Genomic DNA, 20,772 nt, shown 5'->3' with positions numbered 1-20,772 from the left:
TGAATACTGGTTTTGACATGTCATAACACTACAAAGCCTGAATCACTTTGGTGCTGAAGTGTGCATTAAAAACTGTTGCAAAAGTATATTCCATCTCTATTAATTTGAAAAGCACATTCCAATGCCAATTTGGGTATAATGGACCTATATTTAACTGACTACACTAGAAGGGAGCTTTAATGAATGCAGAATAATTTATTCATGTTGCTATGCAGGAATCTTCATTTTAAATCTTCATGTTAATACTGTACTGCCAAAAGCAGCATATGAAACTGATCAAGCTTGAAAGATGAAAAGTGAAGCACTGAGATAAAATGTTGCCATACTGTAGAGGAAAACAGTCGGACAGAAGCTTGGTGAGGAGGAAAAAGGCTAGCCATAACTGACCAGGGAAAGAAGTAGCTTCAAGCTATTTGTACAAACAATTTAAATTTAGTTAGCATATATTGTGTCCTGATAAATTGTGTTGACTCACCAACATATCATTTATTTCTTTTTAAGGACCTTTGTCTCTAATCCCGGGAGTTAGAGTAATCTCTTTAAAACAGAGAGCAGTTTTGGCATACAAGAATTCTTCCATGCCAATCTGTTTTCTTTTGAGCAGAGTTCCTAAAATACCTCATTTCAAAAGGTGTTTGATTACAAGTTAATTGCCACAAATTCTAAGTCTTCCCAGTGGATGACTCGGCCTGCATATCGGAAGCTTTACAGGGAGAAAAATGACCTGGGGATCAGATTTATCCAGGATGTGTACCAAAATTAATAGTCACTTGGACAGATGTGGATTAGTTAAGGAAAGCCAGCATAGATTTGTTAAGGGCAAATAGTGTTTAACTTGCTTCAGCTTTTGATGAGGTAACAGAACTGATGAGGGTAATGCGGTTGATGTGGTGTACATAGACTTCCAAAAGGCATTAAAGTGCCACATAACAAACTTGTCAGGAAAGTTGGAGCCTGTGGAATACAAGGGACAGTGGCAGCCTGGGTACAAAATTAGCTGAGTGACAGGAAACCAAGAGTGGTTGTGAATGGTTGTTTTTCGGATTGGAGGAAAGTACATAGTGGGGTTTCCCAGGGATGTTAGGATCCCTGCTTTTCTTAATACATGTTAATGACGCAGACTTGGGTGTATGGGGCACAATTTCAAAATTTGTGAATGATACAAAACTTGGAAATACTGTGAACTGTGACGAGGATAATGATAAACTTCAAGAGCACATAGAGAGGCTGGTGGAATGGGTGGACAAGTGGCAGATGAAATTTAATGCAGAAAAGTGTGAAGTGATTGATTTTGGTAGGAAGAATGAGGAGAGGCAATATAAATTAAAGGGTACAATTCTAAAGGGGGTGCAGGAGCAGTGGGACTTGGGGATGTATGTGCATAAAGCATTGAAGGTTGCAGGGCAGCTTAAGAAAGTGGTTAATAAAGCATATCGGTCCTGGGCTTTATAAATAGGGGCAGAGAATACAAGAACAAGGAAATTATGATAGACCTGTATTTAAAAAAACTGGTTCGGCCTCAACTGTAGTATTGTGTTCAGTCTGGGCACTGGACTTCAGGAAGGTTGTGAAGGCATTAGAAAGGGTGCGGAGATTCACGAGAAGGTTCTAGGGATAAGGAACTTTAGTTACGTGGATAGGTTGGAGAAGCTGGAGTTGTTCTCCTTGTAAAAGAGAAGATAAGATTAAAAGGAGATTTGATGGAGGTGTTCAAAATCGTGAGGGGTCTGCACAGAGTAGATCGAGAGAAGCTGTTCCCATTGGCTGAAGGATCCAGAACCAGAGGGCACTGAATTAAGGTGATTGGCAAAAGAAGCAACAGCAACATGACAACATTTTTTATGCAGCGAGTGATTAGGATCTGGAATGGACTGTGGTGGAGCCAGATTCAATTGAGGCCTTCAAAAGAGAATTGGATAGTTATCCGTAGAGAGAAAATTTGCAAAGCTGCGGGGAAAAGGCAGGGAAGTGGGACTAGGTGAGTTGCTCATGCAGAGAGCTGACACAGACGTGATGGGCCGAATGATCTCCTCCTGTGCAGTAACCATTCGATGATTCTAAGTAATTGCACTGAATAAGTTTAAAATTAAGTGTCTCGGTTACTGCATGGGAAATAACTCCCAACACACCTCCAAGCCCCTTATGCAGGCTGTTGCTGCTGAAGAATATTTTGGGCGTTTTGAGTTGCTTGTCTAACAACCACCTAAAATATGAGCTCTTTACTGTAACTGGTTTGGGGCCTTACTGTATATGGGTGATTATGAAAAACTGAAAACTTTTACAGAGGTCATTTGGTACTTGTCTCCTCTACAGTTAACTGACCTTTTGTTTTGCTGGCTATAACTGGCCTTGTTAATTGCTTGTCCAAATTGTGCTTGGACTGTTTAGCTCGAATGATCAAAATCTGTTTATCCAGCTAGGCTTTGATGCAAAAGTCCATGGGGAGAGGCAACCTGAAAAGGTTAATCAGGCACAGTGACCTTTCTTCCCAGTTTTGTAATTGGCCTATTAACTGGGATGGATTGATGACTACTGGAGACTGAACTATAAATGAGTCATGTTGGGGCATAAAGCTTCACCTCTAGTAAATTATTTGTTCACAGTGCAATATATTCCAGGAAGGCAAATGTATAAGAATGAATTACCACAATGTAGCAACAAATTAGACCCTCCAGTGGGATGCAAATAACCTGTATATGCAGCAATCAGTAAAATCAGTTTAATTTCTTACCCTGGCCCCAAAAAATTGTAATTCCTGGATTCTTTACATGTGGCATATTGACTTAAACAGGCTTCTTCCTGAATTTGAGGGGAAAAGCTTCCCGCAATTTAACAAATACAATCCAGATGTGTGCATCACCTTTAATGCTGCAAGCTGAATTTTGTTCTCTCGTCTGAGGCGGATTCCGTGGCATGGTTGGGGAGGTGGAGAATCTTGGTAGAGCTAACCACCAAGAAACCTGGCGCCATACCCCATGTGCCAATTTTGTCAGAGGCACGGAAGTACCGTGGCGGTACTTGCGCCCCGACGTGACGGCATCACCATTTAAATGTGTGAAATTCTGCTTTAAATAAATTTGAATCTAATTCACTGCGATCATGCCATTTCTTTGCTGACGTGCAGCAATCATGTGCCTTCAGTTTTGCGACCCTGAAAAGCTGATGGCACCGAGGCAAGAGTCCTCAGTGTGGCCAAAGGGAAGGTAACCTAACCATAGCAGCATAAGGGAAGTGGGGGTGGGGGGAGGTACAGCGGCCATTGCCGCTATGCTAAGTGTCCAAGGGGGTTATGCGTGCTGGGCGAACTCTACAAGTGGGTTGTGTGCAAATGGGGGTCATTCTGCAAGGGGGTTGTGGGCGAATTTGGTCAGCTCTGGAAGCGCATATATTCTGTGTGTTGGGGGGCTATTAGAGGGTATCCTAAATGATCTTGTTATGGGTGTGATGTCTCGCATTTCTAGAAGAGATGTTAGACCAACAGTAACCTTTACTGTAGAGCCACGTCGGGCATCTGAGTGAGCAGAGATCGAAGAAACATATTTTGGTTACACAGGCTCATCTCTGCATTGGAAAGGAGCCAAAAGGGCCCAGGGAAGTTTGCATGGCTCCCATTCACCCTTAGTTTCTGGATACCCTTGGCGTGTTGAGGTGCCTCTGTCACAGGTGGGCCCAAGAGGCAGCTGTGGTTCAGACAGAAGCTCCAAGGCGCAAAGAGTAGCAGCCAGAGTCTACAGGACTCGCATAACCTACCTGCAGATGTCTGAGCGACACTGTCAGTGAAGGCTATGGCTATCCAGGGAAGCTGTCAGACATATGCGGCCTCTGTATGAAGATTTGCGACCAATGGGATTTGGTGGTCACCCTATACCTGTGGCCCTCAAGTTAATCATGGCCGTCAACTTTTATGCATCGGGACCTTCCAGGGATCCACCAGGGGCATGTGTGAGGTCTCCCAGGCTGCAGCCCACTGCTGCATCAAGGAGGTGACCAATGCCCTGTTCAAGATGGCCAGTGACTATGTGCAATACCGGACTGACGCTGACCCTAAGGCTGAGTGGGCCATCGGATTTGGGGCAACAGCTGGATTCCTACAGGTGCAATTGATTGTACGTACGTGGCCATCAAGACTTCCATGGACCAAACAGCCGCCTTCATCAACAGGAAGGGCTTCCAATCAATCAACGTTCAACTGGTCTACGACCACTGATAACGTTTCCTGCAGGTCTGTGCCCACTTCCCGGGAAGCAGCCTACAGACTTTGATAGTCCCAGGTTCCACAGCTTTTCATTCCTCTCACTCGCCTTCAGGAATGGATTCTCGGGGTCAAGGACTACACCTTGAACATGGTTTCTGACGCCTGTGAGAAACCCTTGCAATGCTGCGGAGGAGAGGTACAACATTAGTCACGGCTCCATCCAAGTGACCATTGGGCTGCTGAAGATGAAGTCCTGCTGCCTTGATCGATCTAATGGAGCCCTGCTGTTTGTCCCAGAGAGGATTGCCTGTATCGTGGTGGTCTGCTGTGCTCCACATAATCTTGCACTTCAGAGAGGGGAGGCCTTACACAAGGAAAACATGCTTGAGCAACAAACATCCTCTGATGAAGACGAGGAGGAGGAGAGACATGGCCAATCAGCTATGGGAGAGCACAACACGACGATGAAGTCCAGGCAAAGGGCAACCTTAAAATGACCGATTTCATTAACCCTGATGTCTACTCAATAAGAATGCAATATATACTGACCATCATGATGTGGTCCTCCACCTCCATACCATTTGTCTCACCTGAACGAAGGCCACCTACAATGTGTGCTAATACTCATGGGAGAGCATTCAGTGGATTACTTCATTCACACTGCCATGATAATTTCCATGGTCATATTGGCACCGCTCTAAGGGTTATGCTGGGATTCAGAGAGTCACAATTACAATATATTGGCAACAGATTTGCACACAATGAAGGCTGATGGTTAGTACAAAAGAGCATTTAATAAAAGTCAACATGACATAGTTGTCACCCGTGAATACTTGTGTTTGTATGTTTTTTTTATATACGCTTGTGGGTACATCTGCATGGTGTGATCCCTGTGGGAGCAGCTGGGCAAGCTGCTGATCAAGACGCCCCATTGGCCTGAGATGACTTTGGCAGGTGTCCTCTGGGTGCCTGTTGCCTGAGGGTTTCCTGCACAGGTGTGGGACTCCGGCGTCATGGCTGCTGGAGCTGGACACGCTGGCGGAGGGGCTGAGGAGCCGGTGTCCACACTCAGCGCCCTGAGGGGCGCCCCCAGTTGTGGAGATCAGCCTCTCCTCCGCCCTTTCAAGGCTTGTCGGAACCTACCTGCTTACCAGAGAAGGACTAGGACTGGGGAAAATCTCCAAGCTCCTGTTCCTGCTCTCACCCTGTCAGTGCTGATCTGAACTCCTGGCCAAGGCGAGCATTTGCAGATCATGGCGCATCTGTGGGATATGGCTCTCCAAGAGGATCGTCAACCTCTCGATGGATGATGCACTTGTATGCCTGGGACGTGGCAGCAGTTATGGCAGGAATGGACTCCCCCACCGTCTGCACAATGCTATTCCTGGCCTCTGGCATCTCTACCAGATGTTGCCTTATTTCTCCCTGAAACTTCAGCATGCCCTGTGCTGTTGACACCAGAAGCTCGTCATCAGTATGGGCCTGGCCACCACCAGTCCTTCAATTGTCAGAGGCCTCGGCTGTCTCTGCTTCAGGTGCTTGGGTGCGTGTGTGGTGCTCTCGCCAGGTGACACTGATTCTAAAGCTGAGTGGATTCCCACCGAGGTGAAATTTATCCGCGCTGGTGGAAGGTGCAGGAGAATCATGGGACAGTACATTCTGAGTGCTGATCCTCCTCCGAGGTTGTCGGCAGTCTCTCAGAAGGGCTTCGGTCACCTGCGAACGGCGACCTGCAAGATGGAATGAAAACAGCATACGTGGGTTAGGCTACACATATCCCGTTCAGCATGCCAGAGCTAATTCTTCTTGCATTTTTAGCTGGTTGGTAATAATCACTTTCTCGCACTGGGACCCCGAGCTCCACATCTGAGATGGCACGTTCACCGTGGCTACTGGCTAGTTCCAGTGCCACCTTTTCAGCCTGACTGAGGACCCAGGTTGGGCTGGCCACCACCCTCCTGTTGTGGGCTTTCTTTTGAAAGAGCAAGGATGCAGCTATTGAACATTGCCAAACGTTTCAACGCACAATTCAATGAACATGGGCCCCTCATCATCACCTGGGTGATGTTTTGTATCTCATAGTGACTCACCCTGTCATGCGATTTACTTGCGCTGAGATATAAACGAGGGAGATTTGTTTCACATATGCAGCCAGCCATCTGTACTGAATGTTTTGTGATCTCCCTGTCTTTGGAATGGCAGTGGCATAATGTGAAGTGACACCCAGATCATGCCGAGCAATTTTGTAATGTGCCACTTTCTCCACTGCACCCAGTTTTGTCAGGTGACCCCTCCCCCACCCCACCCCACGGCTGCTGATCTCCTCTGTGATCTCTGTCCAGACTTGCTTGGTCAGGCGGCAAGAACCTGGGGAAGATTTCCTCCTGCCTTTCCCTTGCAGCCTGGAGGAGAATCAGCGAGGAGGCATCACTGAACTTTGGGGCTACCCTTGCTCGGACCTCTGACATGATCAGCAGTATGTCCAGGGGGCTGTTTGCTGAAGTAGAAATTTTTGTAACTCTACAGAAGTTTTGGTTCAGTGAGCTTCTTTATAATCTAGTGAGAGAGTAAATGCAGGGCTGGCAGCCTTTTAAAGATGGTACCAGCTCCAACATCAGATGACACCGTGAACAGCCTCTCCATTGCAACCCACGTGATTTAGGGAGACAGCCGCCTCCATTATGCAAACTGGCCGCCCGCTGCGTATTCGCAGCAGCATGGCTGCTCACGTGACAAGCGGGACCGCTGCCACTCCCAGCAATGGGATCATAAAATTCAGCCCTGTGTGTGCCATTCTAACATCATGGATGTGATGTGTGCGAACCTCCTGATGTTTTATTTTGGCAGAAAAAAGAAGCCAAGCCTGTGCAATTTGGATTTCCTCTTTTTGTCCCAATGACCTGGGTCATCTTTATCCTACACCAAAGAGTGATCTTTAATTCTAATTTAGATATGGGGAAAGGGCAGCAGTGCAATGTGTTTACACACAGTCTGCTGAAAACTGAGGTCATCAATGAAACGCTGTCTCAGATAAAACACAATGACACCTCTTACTGAAAGCAAGATCACAATCATTCCTCGGTGCATTATCTCCCAACAATTTTTATTATGTCACCATCATAGTGGCAGGTGATGAGTAAAGATAGGTTCATGTTTATTTTTGAAACTGTGTTGGAGTAAAATGTGTCTGATGGTGAGTCCATTGAAAGTGGTGTTCATGAAAAGCGCAAAAGATTGTTTGTCATTTAACTTAATGCTGCCTTTTTACGTCCCTTGCTTGTTTCTTTGAGCGTTAAAAATTTCCAAAATAAAAACAAAAATTTTTTTTTTCTGATTTTTATCTGAATTTACCTGCCTATTTGAGGTCCAGTGCTTTTCCTATTGAATTGTCTCCCTTTTATATTGATACCAAGATTAATTCTTGAAAAACTTGGTTTTTAAAAATAAAATTGCCAATAAAAACAGGTGACGTATTGAAAAGGTTTTGAGTCAAGAAGCAATTGTGGTCCATGAGTTGAGGGATGAACCTCAATGGACTGAATGGCTTTGCTCATTCTCGATTTCTCTTAGGTTATGTAGCAGGTAATCATGTACAGCAATGTAGTTCAGAGCATTAAGAATCCTTGGGGGCAAGACTCCAGATTGGAGCTTCACATAGGAACCAATGCATGTTTTTCTTGTTTGCTTCACTCTTTGTACCACCTCACGTGGTGAGTCAAGTAGGAAGCCATGACATTCTAGTAAAGCATGGAATGATACCCAAGGGGTAAAGTTGTGGATAGATGGCACAAGATGCTTTTGTGTCTTCAAGGTTGGGCATAATGCACTGCTTTTAAAAGTAAAAAGTCATTGAATTTGAAACCATCTTGCTCAGCTCCCTCAAATTGGAGGGCTCCAAAATGGCTCCTTGTTTTGTGTGTGTGTGTCTCTCTCTCTCTCTCTCTTTCTTCCTCTCCCTCCCCCTCACTGCCTCCAAATCCTAGAGAAATGTATGGCTGCAGCATGAAGTGAAAAAGGGAAATTTAACTCAGATGCTATGGTTATAATTCTGGTGCCAAATGGTGTAGGCAGCAACTGAAAGGAAATGATCTCTTTACATCCATCAATATCTTGGGCATGTAAATTCAAAGGTTTCACCCTGCCTGGAGAAATGACAATGTTAACTGATGTAAATGATTTTTGTTGAGCTGCTCTGAATATTTTAATAACTGCAATGAAAGGTGCTTATTTTCATATCGTCATTTCTAGTTAATTTATCTTGAGTGCGATAAACTTTATTTAACAGCTTATATAACATTTGGCTTTATATTGTGCATGCATTCAAGCTTTTATTTTCAAAAAATAGTTGGGCTTTGGCCTTGTAAGATAACAGATTGCCCAAGTAGTGGTTTTAAAAAGTGGCAATGCCATTCTGAGTTGTAGCTAGTCAAAGGATGCAGTGGTGCAGTATATGTCACTGCTGGGTTTTGAGACTGGGTGGGGAGACTTGTTTTTGAGTTTTGGTTTTACAATTCTCCTGTGGTTGGTAACAAATGTATGATATCAAAGTGTCAGACTGTTTTGTTGTGTAGCTTGAGTGGCAGTATTGCTGATGGTGCACAAACCTGTTTTTTTTCCCCCTCATCATTTAGTCTGGAACTGTTGGGGCTAATTTTTGTCTTTGGGTCAAATTCAGTTTGAATTTAACTGTGTTTTGCACTTGTTGAAGACAGACCTGAATCTCAGTGCTCAGGTCTAAGGTCATTTACATAATTAATCATAAATTCAGGTGAAAACTCTTTCTTTCTGCCATTGTGACCAATCAATATTCTTTTATTATACCAGGGGAAGATCTGTACACCAAATTGACAGTGCTTACCAGAGAACTGAACGCAACAGGGCAGTACTGTAATGCTTTATTTGTAAATTGTGAAGTGTTCATAATATAGAAAAAGTTTCTTAAAGGGGTTAATTATGACCTCACCAAAATCCTTCAGATTTTCTTAAGATACTTGGCCTCCAAGTAGCTGAATGAGAACTTAGTCACTAGTAGTATAGATTTTTATTAGCGAAAGTAAAGGCCTTGGTGCAATCGTAAATTAACTTGTAGTTTGAAAAGTGGAGGCAAGGCCACAATTAATGTTATATAAGGGAAAATGACAGTTCTCTTGCAAATCGCTTATTGTATGCGGACAATGTGCTATGAATACTGGCTTTCCATTTTGGCAGGTTGCTTCTACAAAGCTCCTTTCCACAGTACATTGAAAGAGCAGTGATCTGGAGACAGTACTGTGAACCAGCATAATAAATTCCCATAATCTCCTAGTTAAAACTGAAATCCAAGTTAGCTCAGTACAGAACTCTCTTTTCCTGTCTTGGTAAATAATAGGGTAACTAGCTGGTGCTTCCAAATGCTCCACACAGACCATCTGACTGGAACAGTTTTTTAAAAAAAAGTATAATTGTGTGTAGTGCATATGGTCAAGCCAGTGGATTAGTTGCATTCTCAATCTGAACCCAAGGGTAAACCTCTTTCACTAGTAAACATGGTCTTTAGCTAACTGATAGTGCAAGGTGCGGCTTCTGACATTTTCTTTACGTATTATGTATGTCTTCAGAACTGCAATCGGAAAGCTTTTTTGAAGCTTGTATCATTGTCCTTTACAGTAAGTGTAGAGCCATTAAATAAATGAGATTTAAGAAAGAAATTGAGACTGCAAATAAATTCAATTCTGAACCAACCAACTTTTAGAAATTGGACTCAGTTATGTCGAATGAACGTTTTTGTAATGAATGATTTTCTGTAATTTATTCAGTAGGGGGTTACTTGTGGGAATTGTGCTGATTGGTACCTAACATTGATCTCGAATCTCTAATTATCAACTTGGCTAATTGGGTGGTTTCCAGGCATATGTTTGTGTTACTCGGCAGAAGCTACCCAGAGACCCGAGAGGTGCACTTATTTTGTTGGGGGTCATGATGTAACTTCGTGACTGGGGTGGGGGCAGGGGGTGATGGAGAGAGAATGACTGCCCATTAATCATGGATTGTTGAACACTCTTGGCAATTATTCCAATTGGTATGCTGTCGGTTTTACAGAACAGAGATTTAGAAAATACACTGTAAATGCAGAATAAATAGAAAATGCTGGAAATAAGCAGTGAATAATTCAGTCTGCATAGAGAGCCGATAGGTTAGTATTTTGGGTGTAAAACTGTTGCCAGTCAGCTGAATGTTTCCAGAATATTCTGTTTCTGTGTTATAAATCCTCACTTTGAGTTTTTTTAAACAGGTACAGGTCTTGAACTGGGAAAACATTTTTCAAAGTATGAAATCTTAGTGGATTGGGGTTGGGGGGGTGGGGAGGAGAATCATCTACACAGTTTATGGCCAATGAACTAGAACCACTGGCTATTCCAAGTTACTGGTGATTGGTACTAACTGTGCCCCATCCAGCTGGTTTTCTTTTTCCACAGGCAAAGTAATAAATATGTTTCACCTGGCACACACATCATGTATCACTTGTGTGATACATCTATGGACTGCATATTGGCTGGTCTGGTAGAAGTCAGTAACTTCAAAGGATCTAACTGCATAAAGGCTCAATGTTAGGTTAGGATCACAGCTATGGAGAAGAGCTGCCCCCCACCCCTCCCCTCCCCACCTCTAGAAATTGTTTGTAGGCCACCCTCTAAGGGTGGTGTATCTGGGTGACTGCCACTCATGTGAAGCAGAAGATGGTGATTTGCTATGTCAAGGTACAGTTGTCAGAATCTCTGAATGTTAGTTTTTTGGCAATGGACATAAATGCCTTCAGGTTTGTTACACCTGCATTTTCAGTCACTTCGTGAATTCATGTTCTTCAGCTCAATCATGGAGTGTGTTCGAAATCCCCAGAAGGAGTTCCTGTCATCGGCAGCTTATTTAGTGCATGCTCCTTTGCAGTAGCAGTCAACAATACTGTACATAATTGTAGTAAACAACAATGTTAAGATGCAAAATAAAGCCTGGCTCAGGTATAAAATTAAAACTCGACCTGGGCCCGACCCAACAGCCAACCTGAACCCGACCTGGGCCCCGAGTCCTTTAATTTTATTCTCATGCCCGTCCTGACCTGAAAATATCAAACATATTATTGAAACATTAAAAAAAAATCATAGATTAAAAAGAAAATAATACCAAACAAAACAGTACAGTCCGACCCGACCCGAACCCGACATGCGTAGTTGGGTTTGGGTCGGGTAGCCAGGCTTTAATGCAAAATACACTGTTAACAGCTAAATAAGCTAATGCAGGGGAATAATTACTACTAAATATCAATGCCTCTCCTGCAAAAGATACTTGCATTAGTCATTAAATTGTAGGGCATAGCTTTTAAGAATCTAACCTCAACAGTCCAAAACTACTGATTTTGTCATCTGGTCGTTTTATATGGGCAAGGTGAGTGCTGGGGGGAGGGTGCCTTGTGGTACTCATGATGTACGTCTGAAATCAGGCCCACCAAAATCCTGCCCATGTTTTGGGCATTACAATGGCCAATAGACATATAACATCAGTGGCAAGCCACAAGGCAGGGTGTAGGTTAGTGGTGATTTAAGGATCCAACACATAAGTCATTGAAAGCTGTTCGAAAAGGCAAATAAGAAGTTGGGCTTCATTACAAGAGGCTTAAAATATTTAAAAAATGACTAAATACTACTTCAGTTATATCGATCACTAATTGGAGCTCATTTAAAATAATGTTCAGTCTTCGGCAGCGTGTTTCCCTTTTCTTCCCCTACCATCCCTTTTCAGGTGGTATATATTGGTGTTGAATGAACTCCAGCAATGATTTAGTAATTGAAGGGGCTGAGTTATAGTTAGATAGCTGGAAAACCTGGGTTGCACTCCTAGGAAATCAAAAAGAAAAGAGTTATAAATGGATGTGAATCTGTGAGGTTAAGGTGTGATTTGACTAAGGTGTTTAAATGATGAAGGGGATTGAACAGGTTGCCATGAAATGATCCTTCCCCTCTTGTGGGGCAATCAAGAAAAGGGACACAATTTTAGGATTAAAGCAAAGTTAAAAGTGAATCCTCAGCAATGTCCTTCCTTAGATATGGAGACCAGAACTGTGCACAAATGTAGTCTCACCAAAGGTCTGTACAATTGCAGTAAGTCTTCCATACTGTTATACTCCAGGCCCCTTGCAATAAAGATCAACATACCATTTGCATCATAATTACTTGCTGTAGTTATTTTAATTAGAGATACAGCACTGAAACAGGCCCTTCGGCCCACCAAGTCTGTTCCAACCATCAACCACCCATTTATACTAACCCTACATTAATCCCATTACCCTCTCACATCCTCACCTTCCCTCAATTCCCCTACCACCTACCTATACTAGGGGCAATTTATAATGGCCAATTTACCTATCAACCTGCAAGTCTTTGGCTGTGGGAGGAAACCGGAGCACCCGGCGAAAACCCACGCGGTCACAGGGAGAACTTGCAAACTCCGCGCAGGCAGTACCCAGAATCAAACCTGGGTCACTGGAGCTGTGAGGCTGCGCCGCTAACCACTGCGCCACTGTGCTGCCCCGCATGTTAACTTTTTTTGTTTCAAGTACAAGGGCATCCGAATCCCTCTGAACACCACCATTTAATAGTTTCTCACCATTTAATAGTTTCTCACCATTTAAAAAAAAAAGTTTTTTTTTTGTTCTACCAAAGTGAATGACCTGACATTTCCCCACATTATACTTCATCTGCCACCTTCTTGCCCACTCACTTAACCATGTATATACATGCACATATATACATATATATCCTTTGTAGACTCTGTGTCCTCCTCACAGGTTATTTCCCACCTATTTATGACTTTTTATTTACTGTTTTAATTGCACTAGATTGCTGGTTTCAGCAATTTAAAAAACATTTCAATTAAATAAAATTTGTCTTCAAAATAGTAAGAAGTTCTAAGGGTTTAAATGACTGCTCAAGGATAAAATAACAAGCAAAGAAGTTAATATTGAAGTAGAACAAATTTGCAGATGAAATTTGTTGTGATTCACAGCTCAGCTCGAACTGTTTAAATGGCAATTTCATCATCCTAAATTCCTTGGCAGACTGTCCAAAACTGTCACCTCTGAGTACTCTGAATTGGCATTATTGTGAGAACAGTATTGTTTATAATTTTATGTCAGTCATAAAATGAAGTGATGATCATTCATTGGAGATGCAAGGATACTCTAAATTGAGGTATATGGTCCGAATTCCAAGTTGGGTCAAACAGTCTGTCACAAGTATACTGGATGTCTCCAATGGAAGTGTTAGCACTAGCACAATCTCATTGGGCTGAATGATTTATGTCCTGTCACTGGTCTATGTTATAAGCTGAAAATTACAACAACGAAGACCTTTACTTTTATTGATTAATAAATGAAGACAGAGAAGTTAAATTATTGACTGTGATACAGGTGATACAAATCCCAAGCAATTTTTTAAATGTCATCTTTTTATTTTTCTTCAGGCACTGATGTTTTTGGCTGCAATAGCTGCAGTTGGCTTGGGTCTCAATTTGATTTTCATTTCCATTTACTTATTGTGCCTCTGCTGCTGCAAACGAACCAATGATGAGGAAATCAAGAAGCCACATTCATGCTGTGTCATGTGGACGGCTGTGACTGCTGGCCTTGTCTGCTGGTAAGTAGAAAATATGGAAGTTAAAACGAATAGAGGGGATTGTCCTCTGAGTTATTATGAGATGCAATTTCCTCTTCTCTGACCTGTCGAGCTTTATCAACCAATTTTTGCAGTGACAATATTACTGATAATTTAAATCCACTCATTAAAATTTAGCTTAACGTTTAACTGAGCATTTGGTGAGGTAGCAATGATGTTTGTACGCATGTATCTGTAAAGCTAAAATTGGTGACATTAAAAGTGGTTCCAAGTTGTCTGCATTCAGTAAGACTTTAGTTAAAGTGCCCTGTGGGTAAGTGCACTTTAGGTCCTAGGTTTGGTTTGATTTGATTTGATCTGTCCCGTTGATCCGTTGCAATTATGATGTCATGGTGGGCTTGCGAGAGGGTAATCAGACACAGATCCTATTCTTGATTGTAATCCAGTGACCTCCACTAGTAAGTGCATATTTCTGGAATGGACTGGATTGTGCTTGCTTATGACTCCTTCCATGGTGAGTAGCATATGACAATCCATGATCATGGCTCATGAATGAATGGTCATTCAGATAACGTATTGTAGGACTATGGAGTCTGTAGCATTGTAGTTCAATGTGAACTCATGTCTTCAGGAGAGTATGAGGGAAAATTGGAAGCAGAAAAAAAGATTTTGTATTTTTCTTTGACCAATCTTCCCTTTTTTTCCTTTCTTGGAGGTGTTTAATTTCTGCTGTTGTGAAATAAAGGCATGGTAGCTGTGGACTAGATTGATGAAGGTATCCATGTCATGGGTGATGGAATAAGGCAGAAGGAATCTGGAGTTAGAGGGCACATGAGGAACATGCAAGTTAGCTCCCCCAGCATCACCAAGGGGAGAAGATTTACTAAATTGGTCCCTGGGATGAGAGGGTTGTCCTATGATGAGAGGCTGAGTAAATTGGGCCGATGTTCTCTGGAGTTTAGAAGTGAGGCGATCTAATTGAGACATACAAAATTCTGAAAGGGCTTGATAGGTTAGAAGCTGAGAGATTGTTTTCACTGGTTGGTGAATCAAGAACGTGGGGACACAGTCTCAGGAGAAGGGGCCAATTATTCAGGACTGAGATGAGGAGAAATTGCTGCACTCAAAGGGTTGTGAATCTTTGAAATTCTCTACCCCAGCGGGTTGTGGATTCTCCATCATTGAATACATTCAAGGCTGGGATGGATAGACTTTTGGTCTCGTAGGCAATCAAGGGATATGGGGAGCGAGCAGGAAAGTGGAATTGAAACCCAAGATCAGCCATGATCATATTGAATGGCGGAGCAGGCTCGATGGGCCATATGGTCTACTTCTGCACCTATTTCTTGTGTTCTTGGAAGTTAGCTGGAGCTTGAAGTTCAAGTCTGATAAGTCATTCAGTGCAAAAATTGAGGCGATTTCGTTGAGGTTAATGTAAAATGAAGTTCTTCGATGTGAATAAAGTGGGAGAGAAGTGAGCAGACCAAGGTGTGACAGTGAGGTGAATGACATACTGCTCTGTGTAGCAGTTTAGGAAGGGGATCTGATGCAATGTTGTGCTGGATGGAGAATCTTTGGTGAGTGGGAAGAAGTCACCATTAGTACCCAAGTTTTGGAGAGACCCAAAATCTCAATATCCAAGGTTAAATGGAGAGAGCCTTACTCATCTGGGAGGAGATACTTTGTATGGTGTTGCACATGGGTAGCAGCTGAATAGTCTGGGGGGGGGGGCGGGGGGTGTGGGGAGACTGATGTGTGGGAGTTTGCACTGAAGGTTGATCCCTTGGCACAGTAACAGAAGTGTTAACACTCGAATGAAGTAATAGAGGTAGCTAATGGAAGAGAGCCAGTGGCATGTGCTGTGTGGGGACGAAGATATTTGGATTAGAGAATGGATGATTTGGCATTGCCTGAGAAAGCGAAGAACAATGGATGCCAATGTTAAGAGTTCAGCAAGGGTTTTCTTTGATTTACATGGGCATGGCACAATGTAGGGTGGAAGAAAAAGAATTTACATTCATATAATACCTTTCATATCTTTTAGGTTGTCTCAATTTCAATCATTTTCTTCCACTCCTGTACACAGAACAAAACTGCCCTTGGAATGAAAAAGTATATGTCCGACTGGTAATGTTCCCTCTTGGATTTAATCAGATTTATGCATGGTCATTAAAATTGCTTAACCTTTGTATGTGAGGGAATCTGTTTAACTGCTCTCTGAAATGGCCTAACAAGCCACTCAGTTGCACTAAGCGGCTATGAGAAACTACAATGAGAGTAAAATTGGACAGACCGCTGGGCATCAATCTAGGCACTGGACTCAGACGTGACAAAGGCACAGCTCACTGGGAACTTGTGCCAAAGTTGGGACAGCTGTCCCACAGACTAGTCAAGCAACAGCCTGAAATTGTCATAATCACAGGATCTTACTTTGTAGACCATAGAACATAGAACATTACAGCGCGGTACAGGCCCTTCGACCCTCGATGTTGCGCTGACCTGTGAAACCATCTGACCTACACTATTCCATTTTCATCCATATGTCTATCCAATGACCACTTAAATGCCCTTAAAGTTGGCGGGTCTACTACTGTTGCAGGCAGGGCGTTCCACGCCCCTACTACTCTCTGAGTAAAGAAACTACCTCTGACATCTGTCCTATATCTATCACCCTTCCACTTAAATCTATGTCCCCTCGTGTTTGCCATCACCATCCGAGGAAAAAGACTCACTATCCACCCTATCTAACCCTCTGATTACCTTATATGTCTCTATTAAGTCACCTCTCCTCCTCCTCCTCTCTAACGAAAACAACCTCAAGTCCCTCAGCCTTTCTTCGTAAGACCTTCCCTCCATACCAGGCAACATCCTAGTCAATCTCCTCTGCACCTTTTCCAAAGCTTCCACATCCTTCCTATAATGCGGTGACCAGAACTGCACGCAATACCCCAGGTGCGGCCGCACCAGAGTTTTGTACAGCTGCAGCATGACCTCGTGGCTCCGAAACTCGATCCCCCTACTAATAAAAGCTAACACACCATATGCCTTCTTAACAGCCCTATTAACCTGGGTAGCAACCTTCAGGGATTTATGTACCTGGACACCAAGATCTCTCTGCTCATCTACACTACCAAGAATCTTCCCATTAGCCCAGTACTCTGCATTCCTGTTACTCCTTCCAAAGTGAATCACCTCACACTTTTCCGCATTAAACTCCATTTGCTATCTCTCAGCCCAGCTCTGCAGCCTATCTATGTCCCTCTGTAACCTACAACATCCTTCGGCACTATCCACAACTCCACCGACCTTCGTGTCATCCGCAAATTTACTAACCCACCCTTCTACACCCTCATCCAGGTCATATATAAAAATGACAAACAGCAGTGGCCCCAAAACAGATCCTTGCGGTACACCACTAGTAACTGAATTCCAGGATGAACATTTGCCATCAACCACCACCCTCTGTCTTCTTTCAGCTAGCCAATTTCTGATCCAAAGCACTAAATCACCTTCAATCCCATACTTCCGTATTTTCTGCAATAGCCTACCGTGGGGAACCTTATCAAACGCTTTACTGAAATCCATATACACCACGTCCACGGCTTTACCCTCATCCACCTGTTTGGTCACCTTCTCAAAAAACTCAATAAGGTTTGTGAGGCACGACCTACCCTTCACAAAACCGTGCTGACTATCGCTAATGAACTTATTCTTTTCAAGATGATTATAAATCCTATCTCTTATAACCTTTTCCAACATTTTACCCACAACCGAAGTAAGGCTCACAGGTCTATAATTACCAGGGCTGTCTCTACTCCCCTTCTTGAACAAGGGGACAACATTTGCTATCCTCCAGTCTTCCGGCACTATTCCTGTCGACAATGACGACATAAAGATCAAGGACAAAGGCTCTGCAATCTCCTCCCTGGCTTCCCAGAGTATCCTAGGATAAATCCCATCTGGCCCAGACTCCTCCATCCCAATTACACAAGTGAAATGCTGCAGATGCTGGAATTCTAAAATGAAGCAGAAAATGCTGGAAATCCTCAGCTGGTGTGGCAGAATTGTGGAGAGAGAAAAACAGAGTTAAAGTTTCAGGTTGATGACCTTTCATCAGAATGAATAGCTGCTGTCAGACCTGCTGAGCATTTCCAGCACTTTTCAGTTCTCCATCACCATCCCAGGATATATCCTTTCCCACTGGCAAGGCAGACCCACCAAAGGTGGCAGCACAGCACTATACAGTCAGGAGGGAGTGGACCTGGGAGTCCTCAACTTTGATACTGGGCCCCATGAAGTCTCATGGCATCAGGTCAAACATGGGCAAGGAAACGTCTTGCTGATTACCACCTACTGCCCTCCCTCAGCTGATGAATCAGTACTTCTCCATGTTGAACATCACCTGGAAGAAGCTCTGAGGTCAGCAAGGGTACAGAATCTAGTCTTGGTGGAGAACTTCAATGTTCATCACTTACAGTGGCTCAGCAGCACCATTACTGACCAAGCTGGCAAAAATCTGAAGGATCTAGCTCCCAGCATGAGGCTGAGAGAACCAACACAAGGAAAAATCCTACTTGACCTTTTCATCAAAAATCTGCTGCAGATGCCTCTGTCCAAGACAGTATTGGTAGGACTGACTCTGCACACTCCTTGTCTCATCTTCGCACTGGGGACACCCTCCATTGTGTTGTGTGGCCCTATCACTGTGCTAAATGGCATAGATTCAGAACAGATCTAGCAGCTCAAAACTGGGCACCCATGAGGCGCTGTAGTTAATCAGCAGCCGAATTGTATTCTACCAGAATCTGTAACCTCATGGCCTGGCACTTTCCTCATTCTACCATTGCCATCAAGTCAGGAGATCAACCATGATTCAATGAAGTGTGTAGAAGAGCATGCCAAGAGCAGCACCAGGCATACCTAAAAATGAGATGCCAGCCTGGTGAAGCTACAGCACGGGATTACATGGATGTTAAATAGCTGAAGCAGCATGCGATAGACAAAGCTAAGATTCCTAGAACTAAAGGATCAGATCTAAGCTCTGCAAACTTTCTATATCCAGTCATAAATGATGGACAATTAAACAACCAATGGGAGGAGGAGGAAGCTCCAAGAACATCTCCATTTTCAATAATGGTAGATCCTAGCACGTGAGTGCAAAAGACAAGGCTGCAGCGTTTGCAGCCATCTTCTGTCAGAAGTGACAAGTGGATGATCGATTATGGCCTCTTCCAGATTCTCCCCGCCCCCCACCACCCTCCCCAACATCACAAAAGTCAGCCTTCAGCCAATTTGATTTGCTGCAGGTGAAATCAAGAAATGGCTGAGTGCACTGTATACAGAAAAGGCCATGGGTCCTGACAACATCCTGGCTGTAGTGCTGGGGCTTGTACTCCAGAACTAGCTGGACTATTAGCCAAGCTGTTCCAGTACAGCTACAAGACTGGAATCCATCTGACAAAGGGAAATTGCCCAGGTATGTCCTATCCTATGCTACAAGCAGGACAAATCCAATCTGACCAATTACCGTCGCATTGGTCTACTCTCAAGCATCAGCAAAGTGATGGAAGTGGTCATCAACAGCGCTATGAAGTGGCACTTACTCACCAATAACCTGGACAACTGTTGCTCACGGCTCCAGATCTCATTACACCCTTGGTCCAAACATGGACAAAGGGACCAAACTCCAGAGGTGAGTTGAGAGTGGCTGTCCTTGATATCAAGGCAGCATTTAGCCAAATTTGGCATCAAGAAGCCCTGGCAAAACTGGAGTCAGTGGGAATCGGGGGGTGGGGGGAGTAAATTCTCCACTGGTGCAAAGGAAGACGGTTGTGTTTGTGACCTATCATCTCAGCCCCAAGATATTGCTGTAGGTGTTCCTTTAGGGCAGTGCTCTAGGCCCAACTATTTTTAGCTGTCCTTTGATGACCTTCCCTCCATCATAAGGTCACAAGTGGGGATGTTTGCTGATGATTGCACTGTGTTCCATCTACAGGATGCACTGCAGCAATTCCCCAAGGCTTCTTCAATAGCACCTACCAAACATGCAACCTCTGCCACCCACATGGAGCAGGGCAGCAAGCACATGGGAACGGCACCACCTCCAGGTCACACACCATCCTGGCTTGGAAATATATCATCATTCCTCCATCAATGCTTGGTCAAAATCCTGGAACTGCCTACTTCTAAGCACAATGGGAGTACTTTCAACATCTGGACTGCAGCGTTTCATGAGCGTGTTTCACCACCACCTTCATAGGGCAATTAGAGATGGGCAATAAATGCTGGCCTTGCCAACAATGTCCACATCTCGTGAGTGAATAAAAAAAATTGTTGTTACGGCCTGTGAATTGCTTTCATTAGATTAACTTTGGCCAGAAGTTTAAATAATGGGTGCTGCTTCTGATCAGGGAAATGGAACTTAATTGGCAATCTTGACAGTGAAGGAATAATTAATCTCTTCAGTACAGTAGTGCATTAAATACTGGCTTGAAGACAAATAATGTCTCACTCAACTTAGTTGAAAGTAACAATTCCCTATACAGAAGGCTTTCAGCAGTTATTTTTTGATTTTTTTTTTTTACTAATCATTGAATAATGTAGCACAGGAAGCAGCCATTTGGTCTTCCGTGCCTTTGCCAGCTCTCTGAGAGAGTTATCCAATTAGTCCCACTCTCCTGCTGTTTCCCCATCGTCCCAAATAGTTTTTCACTTCAACTATGTATCCAATTCCCTTCGGAAGATTATTATTGAATTTGCTTCCTCCACCCCTTCAGGCAGTCCATTCCAGTTCTAACAACTCGCTACGTAGAAAAGTGTTACCTCAGGTCGCCTCTGGTTTTTTCTGCTAATCATCTTAAATCTGTGTCCTTCTGCCACTGGGAACTGTTTCTCACTTACTATGTCAAAACCCTTCAAGGTTTTGAACATCTC

At 43.5% G+C, this 20,772-nt stretch overlaps 1 protein-coding gene across 3 annotated transcripts in view; it reads left to right on the top strand.

Moving 5' to 3' along the window:
• LOC137384320 (protein tweety homolog 2-like) overlaps positions 1-20,772 on the top strand; it is a 145,309-nt gene that overhangs the window by 28,423 nt on the left and 96,114 nt on the right. For all 3 annotated transcript variants that reach the window (XM_068058182.1, XM_068058183.1, XM_068058181.1), the window contains exon 2: positions 13,688-13,860. In XM_068058182.1, coding sequence (XP_067914283.1) covers positions 13,688-13,860 — 173 coding nt within the window. The remainder of the gene's footprint in view (positions 1-13,687; positions 13,861-20,772) is intronic.

The sequence above is a fragment of the Heterodontus francisci genome, chromosome 26, assembly GCF_036365525.1.
Source record: "Heterodontus francisci isolate sHetFra1 chromosome 26, sHetFra1.hap1, whole genome shotgun sequence".
NCBI classification, from domain to species: domain Eukaryota; kingdom Metazoa; phylum Chordata; class Chondrichthyes; order Heterodontiformes; family Heterodontidae; genus Heterodontus; species Heterodontus francisci.
The sequence above is the reverse complement of the archived record's forward strand: the minus strand, read 5'-3'. Positions and strand labels throughout refer to the sequence as shown.